This window comes from Gavialis gangeticus, unplaced genomic scaffold (assembly GCF_001723915.1).
Source record: "Gavialis gangeticus isolate Ggan-Ray unplaced genomic scaffold, GavGan_comp1, whole genome shotgun sequence".
Taxonomy (NCBI): domain Eukaryota; kingdom Metazoa; phylum Chordata; order Crocodylia; family Gavialidae; genus Gavialis; species Gavialis gangeticus.
The window spans coordinates 97910705-97924482 of record NW_017729024.1 but is presented as its reverse complement, the minus strand read 5'-3'; the positions used below and the strand labels follow the sequence as shown (position 1 = coordinate 97924482).

At 41.9% G+C, this 13778-nt stretch overlaps 1 protein-coding gene across 4 annotated transcripts in view; it reads right to left on the bottom strand.

The window, feature by feature from the left end:
- The window catches only part of PRUNE2 (prune homolog 2), a 300796-nt gene that overhangs the window by 14221 nt on the left and 272797 nt on the right, over nucleotides 1-13778 (bottom strand). For all 4 annotated transcript variants that reach the window (XM_019517431.1, XM_019517428.1, XM_019517429.1 and 1 more), the window contains 4 exons: nucleotides 9297-9399; nucleotides 5026-5157; nucleotides 4762-4848; nucleotides 2360-2458 (listed from right to left, as the gene is read on the bottom strand). In XM_019517431.1, the coding sequence (XP_019372976.1) occupies nucleotides 2360-2458; nucleotides 4762-4848; nucleotides 5026-5157; nucleotides 9297-9399 (421 nt within the window). The remainder of the gene's footprint in view (nucleotides 1-2359; nucleotides 2459-4761; nucleotides 4849-5025; nucleotides 5158-9296; nucleotides 9400-13778) is intronic.

Here is a 13778-nt window from a genome sequence, read left to right as displayed (position 1 = left end):
GCCTGGAGGTGCACTTTACCAATCCCCCCAGGCACTAGGATATTTTTAGCCCCCGGCCCCTCCCCTCCCATGCCCCCACCTGCAGACCTGCCAGCCCCCCTTACTCCAAGCCCACCAAACCCCCAATCCTGCAAGCCACTCCTGGTGCCAGTTTTACCAGTGTTCGCTGGTGCCAGGAGTAAGTCACGGTGGGGGGCAGAGGAAGGGGGAAGACTTGATTACCAGGGTATTATCTATCTGCAGGTGAGGAGGAAAGGGAGAGAGACACCCCCTCATTGCCCCCATGAGGCCACCCACCCCTAGCCCTTCACCCTAATTACTTCCATTGGGCTCCCAGGACCAGTGAACACTGGTAAAACTAGCCTTGGGAGTAGTTTTTGGGACTGGAGGTGGTCAGCGGCATCGGAAGGCAGGGCTGGGGGAGTCCAGGAAGTTTGGTAGGATCAGAGCCTCTCTGATCCTGCCATGTCCCCAAGCACCCCAACTCCCCAAGGACCCCATTCTCTTCACTCCCTCTGCAGACCCAACTAGCACCCCAAGCTCCCTCACAGACCTTGCTAGTTCCCCAATTCCCCAAACTTACCCTGTGGACCCTGCTAGCCCCCCAATCCCCAAGTCCCTCTGCTGGCTTCCCCCATCCTGCCCACCCTACCCCCTACCAGGCTCCCAGCACCTATCTAATTTCTAAATTAGTTCAAGGGGCCATTTTAACTCAATCTAGCCCCTCAAATTTCTAGATGTAACATCTGCACAAAGCCAAAGTGAAAAAGAAACATATACATGGAAGGAAAAGAAAGGACAAGGCAAGTGGATTGGAATGGGTCAAAGAGTGAGAGGGCAGACAGATATCATGAAATAAAGAATAAGAAAGGAAAGAAAATCAACAGAGTTTTGGTGGAAGACATTTGTTTGGAGACTTTGCAGCTTTGGAATATTAATATATTTCACAGTCTCTTGCTCAGATGAAAAGCTTGAACACAACCATTGCTCCTCATTTTTTACAGAGAAGTTGCACAGACAATGAAATGTCTCTTTGTGCCTTCCTATCTCTTGGAACCCTTGCATTGCAGAATTGGGCTCCCTTATCTTCTCCTGAGTTATTGCATTTGAGGGGTTTGCATGTCTCAGAGCAACAATCAGCCTGGTGAAGGAAACGAGGTTCTACAGCTTGTGGTTCCACAGTTAGTGGTTGGGCAAGTAGAACACCTGCCCAGGTTGGAAGCATCTGTAACATCTCTGAAAAGGTCTCTGAAAGAAAAGATCTTCACACTGTGGTGTTTTTCCCCTTTCTGAAAACCTAATCTCTCCAATGTGCTAAAGAAAAGAATATCAGATCCTTGCCCATTTACTCTTCAAAGGGTAACAGTCGTTGCCTTGTTCAAAACATGATAAATCAGACACAGGGAAGAAAAAGAAGTAATACATGCTGAAATACTGTAACTTTGCAACAATGACCCACAAGGAAACAGTGATTGACTTCCAGGTCGTTTAATTTTACTGAATAACTTCAGCTTCTCTTGTTTCTAGTTCTGAAACAGATGCCAATCTGAGATGAACAATAGCCCTAGCCTTTCCCATCCCCACATATAGCTGCATGTACATTTTAAACAAACATCTTTTGATAGCATTTAGGGACCATATACCCATATAAGGCAGAAATTAAGATGCATTTCCACTTCCTTTTTAGTCTTACTTATGGTTAAATGATTGTTTCTTTGACAGATCACTTGGAAAAGAAACAGGTGAGCCCTGGAAGTCTCCTTTTCAAATCACAGTGGCATTACTAAATTGGTTTAACAGCCAGTGGCTTTATCAATCAGGCTATCTATGAATCATTGCTTTGATTCTAAGTGCTCCAAGATTAAAGCTTAAAAAAAAAAACACACAATAAAGCCCAACTGCAGAACAGTCATTTAGGCATGTAATGTTAAATGTTTATCTTGAAAGAGAAGGCATTCCCATTTTGCATTCTGATTCTGATTAGTGAGTGAAGAGTTTGTTTTAATTAGGACCATGTAGTATCTGTCTTGTTTCACAGCCTGAACATTTGGCTGTTTCAGAGTTTGGGAGTGGGATCTCTGTAAAATCAGGAACAAATAGAATTTTCTCTCTCTTGTTCAAATGGTTGAATTAACTTCTTATTCTTGATAATTTCAGCTAAACATTTTCTAACTCTCCAACAGATTCCTGAATAATGTTACCCCCAGTTGCTTATATAATGATGTTACCCTACATGAAACAGGATGTAGAAGGCAAAATCCGGTTACAGTTCCAGCTGGCAATTAATAATACCTTGGTTAGATGATGAAAGCATTTTTCATCAGTACACATATCTTCATCCTTAATGTACTTCACTTACTTGACAATGCTGTCTGGTATGTGTACATACTCCATTGGAATCAGCTCACTGAGCTCTGCCAATGTACCGACATACTGTATCTTACTGCTGAATTTTGAGCTGAAACACAGAAATGCCATGGGTGATTTCATTTTCCTCTGCAAAATCTCACAAATAAAGAAAACAGAAGTTCTGCACCTATTCCCCACCCTTGGCACCAGCTATGTCAGTTTCTCAACCTTTTTAGATTCAAGGCAGGCCTCCAAAAAGCTTTTCAAAATTTGGATTCTAGCTCAGTAAATCCCAACTGATGTCCTGTGGTGTTGCTAAATGCAGAAAAGTTATGGGGCGGTGCCTTGAGGACCACTGATCCAGTCACAACGGTCTTCTGATCCTTCATACAGCAAGGTGCTCATGCAAGACTGAATTCAGGAATGAGCCTTTTGTCCTCTGTGTCTGCGGTGAATCTCACCGAGTACTGACGACTGCATCAGAAACTAAACACTGATAGTGTAGGTAGTTTTATATTTTGAGTGACAGCCATTAAAACAGATCAGGCCCCCTCAAGTGTATCTATGCATCACAAAACTATGAAGCATTCACTTCAGTTGCAAAAGCTCCATGTGAGGAATTACCTGATTGTAGCCTCCCTTTTAGTTTATTGATGAGATTCTTGGGTTCTGGGGACATATGCAATAACTAAATAAAACAGTTAAATCTGTAATATGTATATCTGGGATATGACAACCTACCAGGAGATATACTATTTATAGTATGTGTGTACACATGCACACGTGTAGGTCTACTCTCAACTTAGGCCTGAGGTTCCTTGCTTAACTCAGACAGTGCTCAGCTAAATCAACATTTACTGTCTCTCTATATAGGCCCTTTCTATATGTTACAGGTATTGCACACTTAAGTGAAGCCAGCTACATGTACAAAGTACCTATCATACTATAAATAGGTTCAACCAGCTATAAAGAGAGACCTTGAAACTGTACTAACTTCATAGCAGACTACTATCCAACTTTAATTTGCACATGAAGCAGGGTTTGTCCCTGTAGCTGGGAGCCACCAGACTCCCAGCCACAGGAGCAGACCCTGCTACACGTGCAAATTAAAGCAAATTAAAGCTGGACGGCAACCAGCTATAAAGCGGGGGGGCTACCAGGATGGAGACTCCTACAGCTGTGGGACTCTGTCCCAGCCACCATGGGATGCCACTGGAGCGGAGAGTCTACAGCTGTGGGACTGTCAATCCTGGCTGTGAGGTGCTCCAATGGCTCCAAATCCTATCAGCTACAGGATTCACAACTGTAGGAGCTTTTTACTTGCTGATGCAGGGGGAACTTGGGATGGCAATCCTGGACTCCCCCTGTACCAGCAATAGAGTGTTGCTGGATTCTACAGTCATGTACATCTAAAGAGGCCATAAGAACTGAATACGTAGTGAAATGTCAGTTGTTTAGAAACTAAATCTAGAATAGGTACTAGTTCAACTTCAATCCTTTGTTGTGTAAACAATCAGGAGAAATGCACATTTCTGGTCTATTTCATACAGCAGCTTTAACTATTTGGTTCAACACAAAAATAGTACTGTGTCTAATCTCTCTCCTACTGTACAGCCAGTCTTTTCATTGACCAAAATGGAAATTAGAAGGGGCATTGTAAGTAAATAAATAAATAGCAATGCAGGGTGCCTACTTAGTATGAAATTGAACTATAAAATCTAGACCATGATAGAAGCAACATATTATATCTATTTATTTTTAACTTGCCAAAAAATAATATATAGCATCTTAATAGGGAACTCAACCTGGAATACCTGAAATGCCAGCTGAAGCAAGTGTTGCAAATGCTACCCTGATATAAAAGCATCTGGAAGGCTATGGAAACATTCTTCAAAGGCAATTAGTCAAAGGAGAACTAAGTTCCCAAATCTGTGCAACAAGAAAATATTTTTGCTGTAAATTTTTAAACTATAAATAACTAATTATGTTATTTTGTTGCAGGTAACTATTTTAAATTTATGCATGGACATAGAAAAGGAATTTAGAGAAGCAGGACAGATTTTTACTGATGCTTAATAGAATTTATAAAGAAAAAGTGGGCCTACTTTCATTTTTATTCTTAGTTGCTGTTTTGTGGCATTATAAGGCATAATTCAGTAGCTGAGGGTTGCAAGACAATTGTTTTTCTTTTAAAAAATGTAAATAAAGTACACCTTTGGCATACACCTTATATAAGAATTCAGGATGTCCTTAAACAGTTCATTTAGTTATTTGTGCGCCAATGTTGACTCACAGGGCAGAAACTTATCTCTTCCTTTGCCTTCTGTCATGTGTTACTTTTCTATATCTGATCATTCAGGGTCATCTTTGGAAGGGGACTGAATGAAAAGAAAACCAATGTTAATTGCCTACCTTATAAAAGGTCGTGTCACTGCTAGAATTGTTCTGATAAACCAAGATGGGTGGACAATTATAAATGATTTCAAATTCTTCCTTAACCTAATGTGGAGGAAAAAAATGCTTCAGCTTCTTAAAAATAAAAATATTTTATACAGACACACTATATGCAATGAAAAATATAATGTAAGCTCTACACAGAGGAGAGATGTAAGTGGATGGCACTTTAAACGGAAGTCTAGTGGGGATAGATGCAAGTGTAGAATGCAGAATGCTTACCGCCGATCTATCATCTGATAACACCTTTTCATCCAGCCAAGTCCAGGCATCTTTCTCCTTGGAGTTGCCCCATTCAGGTAGACAATCATATAGTCTTCAGCTACCATAAGCTCTAAGGTACTTATTACATATCTAATTAGAGACAAAAAGCAAGTGAGAGTTGGGTTTTTATATTATTAATTTAATACTAATCAACAGCAATCTACTACACACAAATTAATGGTCACTAAGCAACTTCAAACAAAACAATACTTTCTTTGTGTTTAAATGAAAATCACACATCTACAACTGCTCTCAGGTTAATTCATGGAAGCTTGACATGAAGCTATAATCTTATCTGCATCTTCATATAACCTCCTTTCAGAAAGCAAGTCTGGAGTGCTTCATCTTTATAGTGTGTTCCTTCTCCCCTCCTTCCTGTAAACATATTAACTTTACAGATTCAACCTGCAAGACCCTGATAGAAGAATCTGAAGTTACCAAGTGATAGTGAGACATTAACTACGGTATATAAAAGAATCTTAACTTCAGCATTAATCATTGACTTGTTTACTAGAAATAAATGGTATTTAAACCAAAAATAAAAGAGCCAAAGAAGGCCTCTAAATCTTGTTCTTAAAGCTGCAAATTTCTGCTCCTTAATCTGTGATTAGCAGTAGTAATTACCAAGCTTTAAACTTCAAAACTATTAATCCACATAACCAGCAGGCACTGTGCACCTACCTGCTTCTCCAAGGGAAGAGTATCCCTTGGTATTTGTAACCATCAGTTCTTTTTCTGAGCAGAATGCTCCAGAAGCATGCATAACCCTACTGTGAATTTTTCAGTTCTGAAGTCAGTATTACGACAGAGCTATATTTCGTGGATGAGATTTACCCCCATGGGAATAACTGTTCAATCAATCCAATCAAAGGGCAAATTTAATTTTTGGGTTGGACTGCATAGAAACACGTGGTCTGGCCCAGCTGGATACTTCCAACTCCAGTTTGTGACTCTACTATAGAAACATCATAGTTGGCAGACTGGAACAAATTTAAGGTCCATCTAATCCAAGATGTTGCCTCCAACAGCAGCTAGCACAGGTAGGGAGGCAGAGGTAAAGGTGGACTAATAAGTACATCATTTGCATTATGTGTCATCCAAATCTCTAACAGTTCCAACAGGCCAAATGCCTTGAAGCCTGGGGTTAATACGCCTTCCAAAATGTTTGAACTCCATCATCCAGCCCAGGTGGGTACCTGTATAAAAACTACAGGGAAATATCACTGAACCACACCCTCGGAAACTGCAAATTTACATTGCAAATGCCAATCAATCTGTGCATATAATTACACCTTTCACTGAAGAGTCAAACAAACTTTCAATTGAATCTCTTCCTTATATTCCTTCTTACAATACAGTTCTTCAGCTCAAAAACAGAAAGCTTTGTTCTTACCAAAGGGGAGTGCCTGTGATACCCTTTTGAACAAATATAAGAGAAACATTAAGTAAATTAAATATGTGGATCTATCCAGGCAACTGTCACTTATCATTATTCAGGCAGAGATTTTTACTGCACTTCTTCCCCTTCTTTGCATCTGTATGTTGTCTGTCTAACCATTTGAAGTGTTTAGGCTTAGGCACCCTAAACACTGGCTGATACAGTCCCTATTGAGATCCATTATTAGTATTACCTTAGTAAGCAGATACTGTGTCTAAATACATCCATCATTCTGAGCAATTGTGTGATCAACAAATTTAGCAAAATACTATAGATTTGAAGGGAGGAAAATGCCACAGTCATTTTAAAATCTAGCAGAAAATGATACAACATGACAGCTATCATTTGACTCTGTTGAAAGCTCTTTTTAAGTAGAGTTGTATATAAACAGGGAAGAATATTATTAGAGAGGAGTTTGTGAGGATTATGGGAAAATTCTCTTCTTAGTTATTCCACCTTCATGACTTAAAAGGCTTCTTCACAAATCACTCTCAAGGCTATTAGAGCAGTACTCTTTCTTACATTCCATTGTCTTCACTGGGGTTAGTTCAGATTTTGGGCATGAGAGCAGAATCCTGTGCCTTCTATTTGTCTTACAACTTCCAGACTTGTTTCTTACATACACAGAGGTACAAAGTGATGAGTAAAGAAGCCTAACCATCAATCTCTTTGTTAAGCTAAAGACAGGATGGTTGGACTCTATGAATTCTCAAAATGTAATGTAATGCACATGATTTCTTTCTAGTTAGACATACTAGGAGACGTGAAATTCTTACAAGTCTAATAACTAATGTTGCCAACTCATGATCTTTGGTATTGTTCTTAAAGTCTGCACTTCGGGAATGTGAAAAAAATTAGCTCGTTCTTTTATATATATATATTTCTTCAAAATCATTAGAGTTGGCAATACTGAATACCTCTTCCTGTTATTTTCTTAACTGAGTGCTCTTAGTCTTGAATAAAGTACTTCCCGTAGATGATCCTGAAACTGCAGTACAATAGTTCCCAGCTGCAAACTCTCTATCAGTAGCTTCTCAGTCTGTGGACAGCAGTCCTAGGGTCATTTTTCACATGTTTTAGAAATACTGTACCCCATGGGTTATGAAAACTTTCTTTCACCAGTTTGTTACTTTGATTAATCCTTTAAGATAGTCTTTGAAAACTTGGCTCTCTGCTGAAGCTGAAGCCCTGAGACATAACCTGCCAACATCCTTTCCCTGGATGGTACAGACCAAACTGCAATGCCTGCTGTTTCCTCTTCACAGCACATCAGCGACAGAATTACAAGACTCCCATAAAAACCAGTCCACAGCTCTCTAAAATAATCAAAGGACAGAATTTCTCCTTTTAAAGTGAATTAGTCTTTCAGTAAGGCCTTTCTAGTCAAGAGCTTATGTTCTTTTTACCCACTATATTTTTTTAACTAATGATTTCCCCTCATGATGTGGGGTCTAGCTCTAGGCCTCACAAAAAAACGTGTTTGCCTTAAAATGCTAATTTCTCCAATTCACCCAAAGCTGTTATAGAAGCAAAGAATAACTCTCACTCAGGGACTACCGGATGATATTCTAAGGCCTCTGTGATGGTCAGACTTGATCAACAAGAAAGAGCCTATTTGGTGTTAAAAATTCTTGAATAATTCTCTTTACTCCCAATGGTTATTATGACTGTTAGTGTATTATCCACAATACCTTCTGCCATCTAAATAAATAAAAACAGGGCTATATTTTACAGATATTGTACGGCACAGACAGAAGCCTAGTGGTATTACCAAAGTCACTACTAAGCACCTATTTATACCCTGGTCTTCAGATACCTGTACAAATCTGGTCTAAAGGTCCCAATCATATTTCTTCAAAGACTTAAGAAACATGCAGTGTCAGCTGATCCACTGATGGTTCACTTCAATAACCGGGCAGCTTTAAGTTCAATGTGATTCTGCAAAGTGCAATAGGTAAGCATGTGTTTGAACTAGCATGTTTTGAGTGCTATTGAGGGGCTTTTTTTTCTTTCTTTCTTGTGCTTTAATTTAATTGCAATAATTGGGCACGTTTTAAGCATACTGCCACATTAGGTTTAAATTTTACGGCCTGCAATCTCTTTCTTTAGCTGAGATATCCTTTTCCATGGATTAGGCATGAACTTACTGTCAAATTCTGAGGGGAGAAACACCTGCAAGTCTTTTTTCTTATGGCAGCATTCAGCATTTTCTTATAAAGCACCCAATGCAAAACTTGTAATTATGGAGACCTAAGGGGAATTTAGTCTAGAGGCTTTGGAAAGCCACACAAACTGGGATTTCAGAAGCATGAAGTGGGGCAGTCTGTATTACAATGAGATTGTGGTCCAGAACCAGGACTCTTAGGGGGTACATTCATCCAAATAATAAATTATATCAACAGAGTGAAAAATGAACTGACGGTCAAAAATATTGACGGTTGCTCTCCTCTCATCCACGGCTAGTGCCCACTGATGAAGCAGTTCATTGATTTCGGATTCAGGTAGCATGAAGATATTATAACCCTTCTCATTTGGAGAATAATTACAGCAAGCTCTAAATAGGAATGACTACAGTAGGATTTTGGCAAATATGATCTATTTTTTTTATTATGATCAACTAACATAAGGGCTTCACTGAGCAATGTACCTAAGACTGCTTTTTTCCTTGGCATTTAAATGATCCCCTTTTAATACCTCAAATTATCTCATAATTAAAGACAGGTTATCTATCACTACATAATTACAGGTATTAACTCAAAAGACTGTCACATTGTTCACATATATCACTCACAGGAAAAGGTTTTCCATGACATAGTTGTAATCAGCTCGACTGCTGTCTGGCAGGAAACATGCAGCAAACACAATGATGGCATTTAGACCATCGCCATAGTATCCTGTGGAACAAACAAAAACGCATTTGTGTCAGAGTAAAAGGCTCTTAACAAGATAAATTTTAAAAAATGTGGTAGTCCTCAAATACAGTGATTTCTCTAAATGCTGAAGAAGGCAGGGAAAGTACCAGCTGTCATCAGAAGAAAAAGAAATGGGGCAGCTCATTATGGTTGGTTTTTGGAAGCACAAACTGCAATACACTTTTTCAAAAGGCAAGGAAAACTCTGCCATGTTTAGTGCTTGTTGCGTGACTTTGAAAGTAACAGATTCATAAGGGGAAATATACTGCTAATTCAAAACTCGGCATTCTGTCTCCATCAGGAATGTGCTGAATGCTCCCTTCCACCTCACTCAGGAGAGGCTAAAGAAATGATCCAAGGGCTATTCATTCTCTAGTTTACAATTTCTTCAACTACCAACTTCAAGTCAGTTGTGTGGCCCTATTAGCAACTTGACATTGCAATCATAACATCATTCTATTATGGAATCAGCCTGATGGGGCATCAAGTAAATCACATATTTTAAACAAAATTTTAGAAATTTTAGTTGGAGCCCTCATTCCAATACACCGGCCTTCTTTATGGTACAGCTGTGAAGTTATAAAAGAATGCATACCACAGCATCACAGCACATTGCAGGACAGAGGTAGGAGGGGGCTGTTGCAGTTGCCTGGTGCCTGAAAGATTTTGCAAAATAACGTATTTGCTTGCATACCACATGCCCCCAAGGCAGGCACACAGCCTGTTTTGGCGAGGGCAGAATGAAGAAGAAAGAGATTTGTCCACAATTATGGCTGCATAGAGCAGGAACAGAGCCTGATCTTCCACTGTCTCACACTCCCTTTCCTCCTTAACCAAAAGCTAAAATCCTAGGTGCCCTGAAGTCTCCATGGTTGGATCTACATTTTTCAAAAGAGCTAAAAATAGTTTGCAAAGCATTAAAATAAGGAAAGAGAGACTAGGAGTAGCTAGCAGACAGCAACATTGCCAGAAGAATGGTTAGCTTGATTAGTGGAATGTCAACACCATGAAAAAGGAGAGATGATTGTCAATACCTGTGGAATTAAGAACAATGAGTCAACTTACTCTCTCAGCTGCCTGAACAGAAATGTCACTGCTGCTGATTGGTGGAGCAGGAATCAAAGCAAGTGCTTCTTTTCTGGGTAGAAAATCATGTTCTCCAGTTAAGACATGTACCCCCCAATTTTGGACAACTGATTTTTTGGGAAGAGAGAGAGAGAGAGAGAGAGAGAGAGAGAGAGAGAGAGAGAGAGAGGGGGAGTGAGTGAGTGAGTGAGTGAGTGAGTGAGTGTGTGTGTGCGTGTGTGTGTGTGTACACACATATGTTTTGCATGTGAAGAATGTCTGCTGGTAGGCTTCACTACTGTGATACTTAGGGCCTGCTATATCATTACTTATTACAAGAGTTGTGCATTGGGCCTAAATGTTTGTATTCCCTTAATATTTCTGTGTAATCACAAGGAAGATTAATTAAGTAAATTTTCAAAATTATCACATCTAAACAAACTCCCTCTTCTGCACACTTGGCAACTGGGTATATTCAGCTGGAGGGAAAAACTTGGCTCCACTGGAAAGAACAACAGTTTAAATCAGAAGTCAATCATCATATTTAATCTAAAGAAATGGAATTTAGTGAAGTAAGCATTCCACTTCGCTGAGTATGAGAAGAAAAGAGGAACTTGCTGTGCATCAACAGGAGCTGATAAGCTGAGCAAGGAAGATCAGAGAAGGGTACATGTTAATATATACATCATTCCTCTGTAACAAAGCTTAAGATGCCACACCTAGTTTAGTTAACGAAAGGTTAAGCAACAGGCTGCTACGTTACACAAAGTTTCTTATGTTCTAATCCTCTTTTCTTTGTCGTCTTGATCTGCTAAGCCTTAAGGAAACATGCTGCTGGGTGTAGGTTTCAAATAGTCCATCTCTAAATGGAGCCACAGCTTCGATCTCCAAAGAGAGGCACAGGAGTCAAAGGGATTTCTGGAGGCTAATCTCACCAAAAGGACAAGGGCAGAGGTATCTCTGGTGGCAGACAGGTATCTCGGGTGGGACGGGTTTCACCTCTCCCCTAAAGGCAAGCGTGTCTTTTCTTCCAGGTTGGCTCATCTTGTACGGCATGCTTTAAATTAGCTTCGCCAGGGGATGGGGCCACAGGGGGAAATGACGACACTTCCCAGCCAAGACAGGCAATGAGCACAAGAAGTACCCAGGTAAGTGGCAGGGGTCCAAAAAGTCCTGGGATCGGGGGGCTGCATACACCAACAGGAGGCCTTAAATGCCTCTACACTAATGCTCATAGTATGGGGAACAAGCAGGAGGAACTTGCCCTCCTGGTAGCTAACACAAACCCAGACATAGTGGAGGTCACGGAAACATGGTGGGATTCAACCCATGTCTGGGTGTTAAACATCAAGGGCTACAGACTGTACAGGCAGGATAGATCGGGGAGAAAAGGTGGGGGTGTGGCGCTCTGTCAAAGAGCAGTACACATCCTCAACAAACAGCACTGGGTCAGAAGAGAGGCAGACTGAAGTGCTCTGGGTTAGAATACAAGGGAGTCAGGGAGAAAGGGACTTAATGGTGGGCGTCTACTACAGGCCACACCACCAGGGGGAAGAGCTGGACTGGGAATTCTCAGGCCAGCTTGCGGAAGAAGTTAAGTCAAGGGACACAGTCATCATGGGTGACCTAAACTACCCAGACATCTGCTGGGAGGAGCAGTCAGCCAGGTCTGACTGCTCACATAGGTTCCTAGCCAAGATACAGGACCTCCACCTAACCCAGGAGGTGCACGGTCCCACCAAGGAAAATGCCTTGCTGCACCTGGTCCTGGCCACAGGTGACGACCTGGTGAGGGGACTGCGGGTTCTCGACCACCTGGGCGATAACAATCATTGGCTACTGGAATTCACCATCCAGCATAGGGTGTCAAAGGCCTGCAGCAAGGCAGCAGCCCTTGGACTTCAGGAGGGCCAATTTCAATGAGTTAAGGAGATTAGTTGGGAAGGCACTGAGGTCCCAGAGGGGAGGGGAGTTGGGAGTCCAAGATGAATGATCGTTCCTTAAGGAGATGATCCTCCAAGCCCAAAGGGTGACAGTCCCAACGTGAATCAAAGGGGGTAAGAGTGCTCAAAAACCCCCATGGCTCACCAAAGGCATTCAGGAACATCTGAAAGCTAAAAAGGAGGTGTACACCCAATGGAAGAGAGGGGCGATCACCAAGGAGGATTATACCTCCATTGCTCGAGACTGTAGGGGGGCTGTTAGGAAGTCTAAGGCAGAAACAGAACTGGGACTAGCGACCCGGATCAAAGATAACAAGAAGTCCTTTTTTAAATATACAGGGAGCAAAAAGAAGGGACCGGGTAATGTGGGGCCCCTGCAGGATACACTTGGCAATCGGGTGGTTGCACCAGATGATAAAGCTGACCTCTGTAACAAACTGTTTGCCTCCATTTTTCTGAGCAGGGACCTGGACATCCCCTGCACCGAGATTCCGGACAGATTCAGGAGAGGCACAGCCAGGCCTAGGGTCAGAGAGGTCCTAGGCAGGGAACTTCTGGTGAGACTGGACATGTTCAAATCAGCAGGGTGCTGAGGGAATTGGCAGAGGCCATTGCAGGACCCCTGGCACAGCTCTACCAGCACTCATGGTGATCTGGCGAGGTGCTGGAAGATTGGAAAAGGGCCAATGTGGTCCCCATTTTGGAAAAAGGGAGGAAGGAGGACGCAGGAAACTATAGGCCCGTTAGTCTTACCCTTGGTCCTGGGGAAGCTCTTTGAGAAAATCCAAGAACACATCTGTGAGGGACCAGCAGGGGAGGTTATGCTTAGGGGCAACCAACATGGGTTCATTAGAGGCAGGTCCTGTCAGACCAACCTGGTTGCCTTCTACAACCAGGTCACAAAATCTTTGGAAGTAGGTGTAGCGATGGACGTAGCTTTCTGGAATTTAGGAAGGCCTTCGACACTGTCTCTCACCCCGTTCTCATTAAAAAAAAAATCAGGTGACTGTGGCGTCGATGCCTACACAGTCAGATGGGTCGCAAATTGGCTGGAGGGCCACACCCAGAGAGTGGTGGTGGATGGGTCATTTTCACCTGGAGGGATGTGGGCAGTGGGGTTCTCCAGGACTCGGTCCTCAGGCCCACACTGTTCAACATCTTCATCAGTGACTTGGATGAGGGGGTGAAAAACACCTTGCTTAAGTTCGCGGATGACACTAAGATGTGGGAAGAAGTAGGCATGTTAGAAGGGAGGGACAGGCTACAGCTAGACCTGGACAGGTTACAAGGGTGGGTGGATGAGAACAGGATGGGCTTCAATACTGAAAAGTGCAAGGTACTGCACCTGGGGAG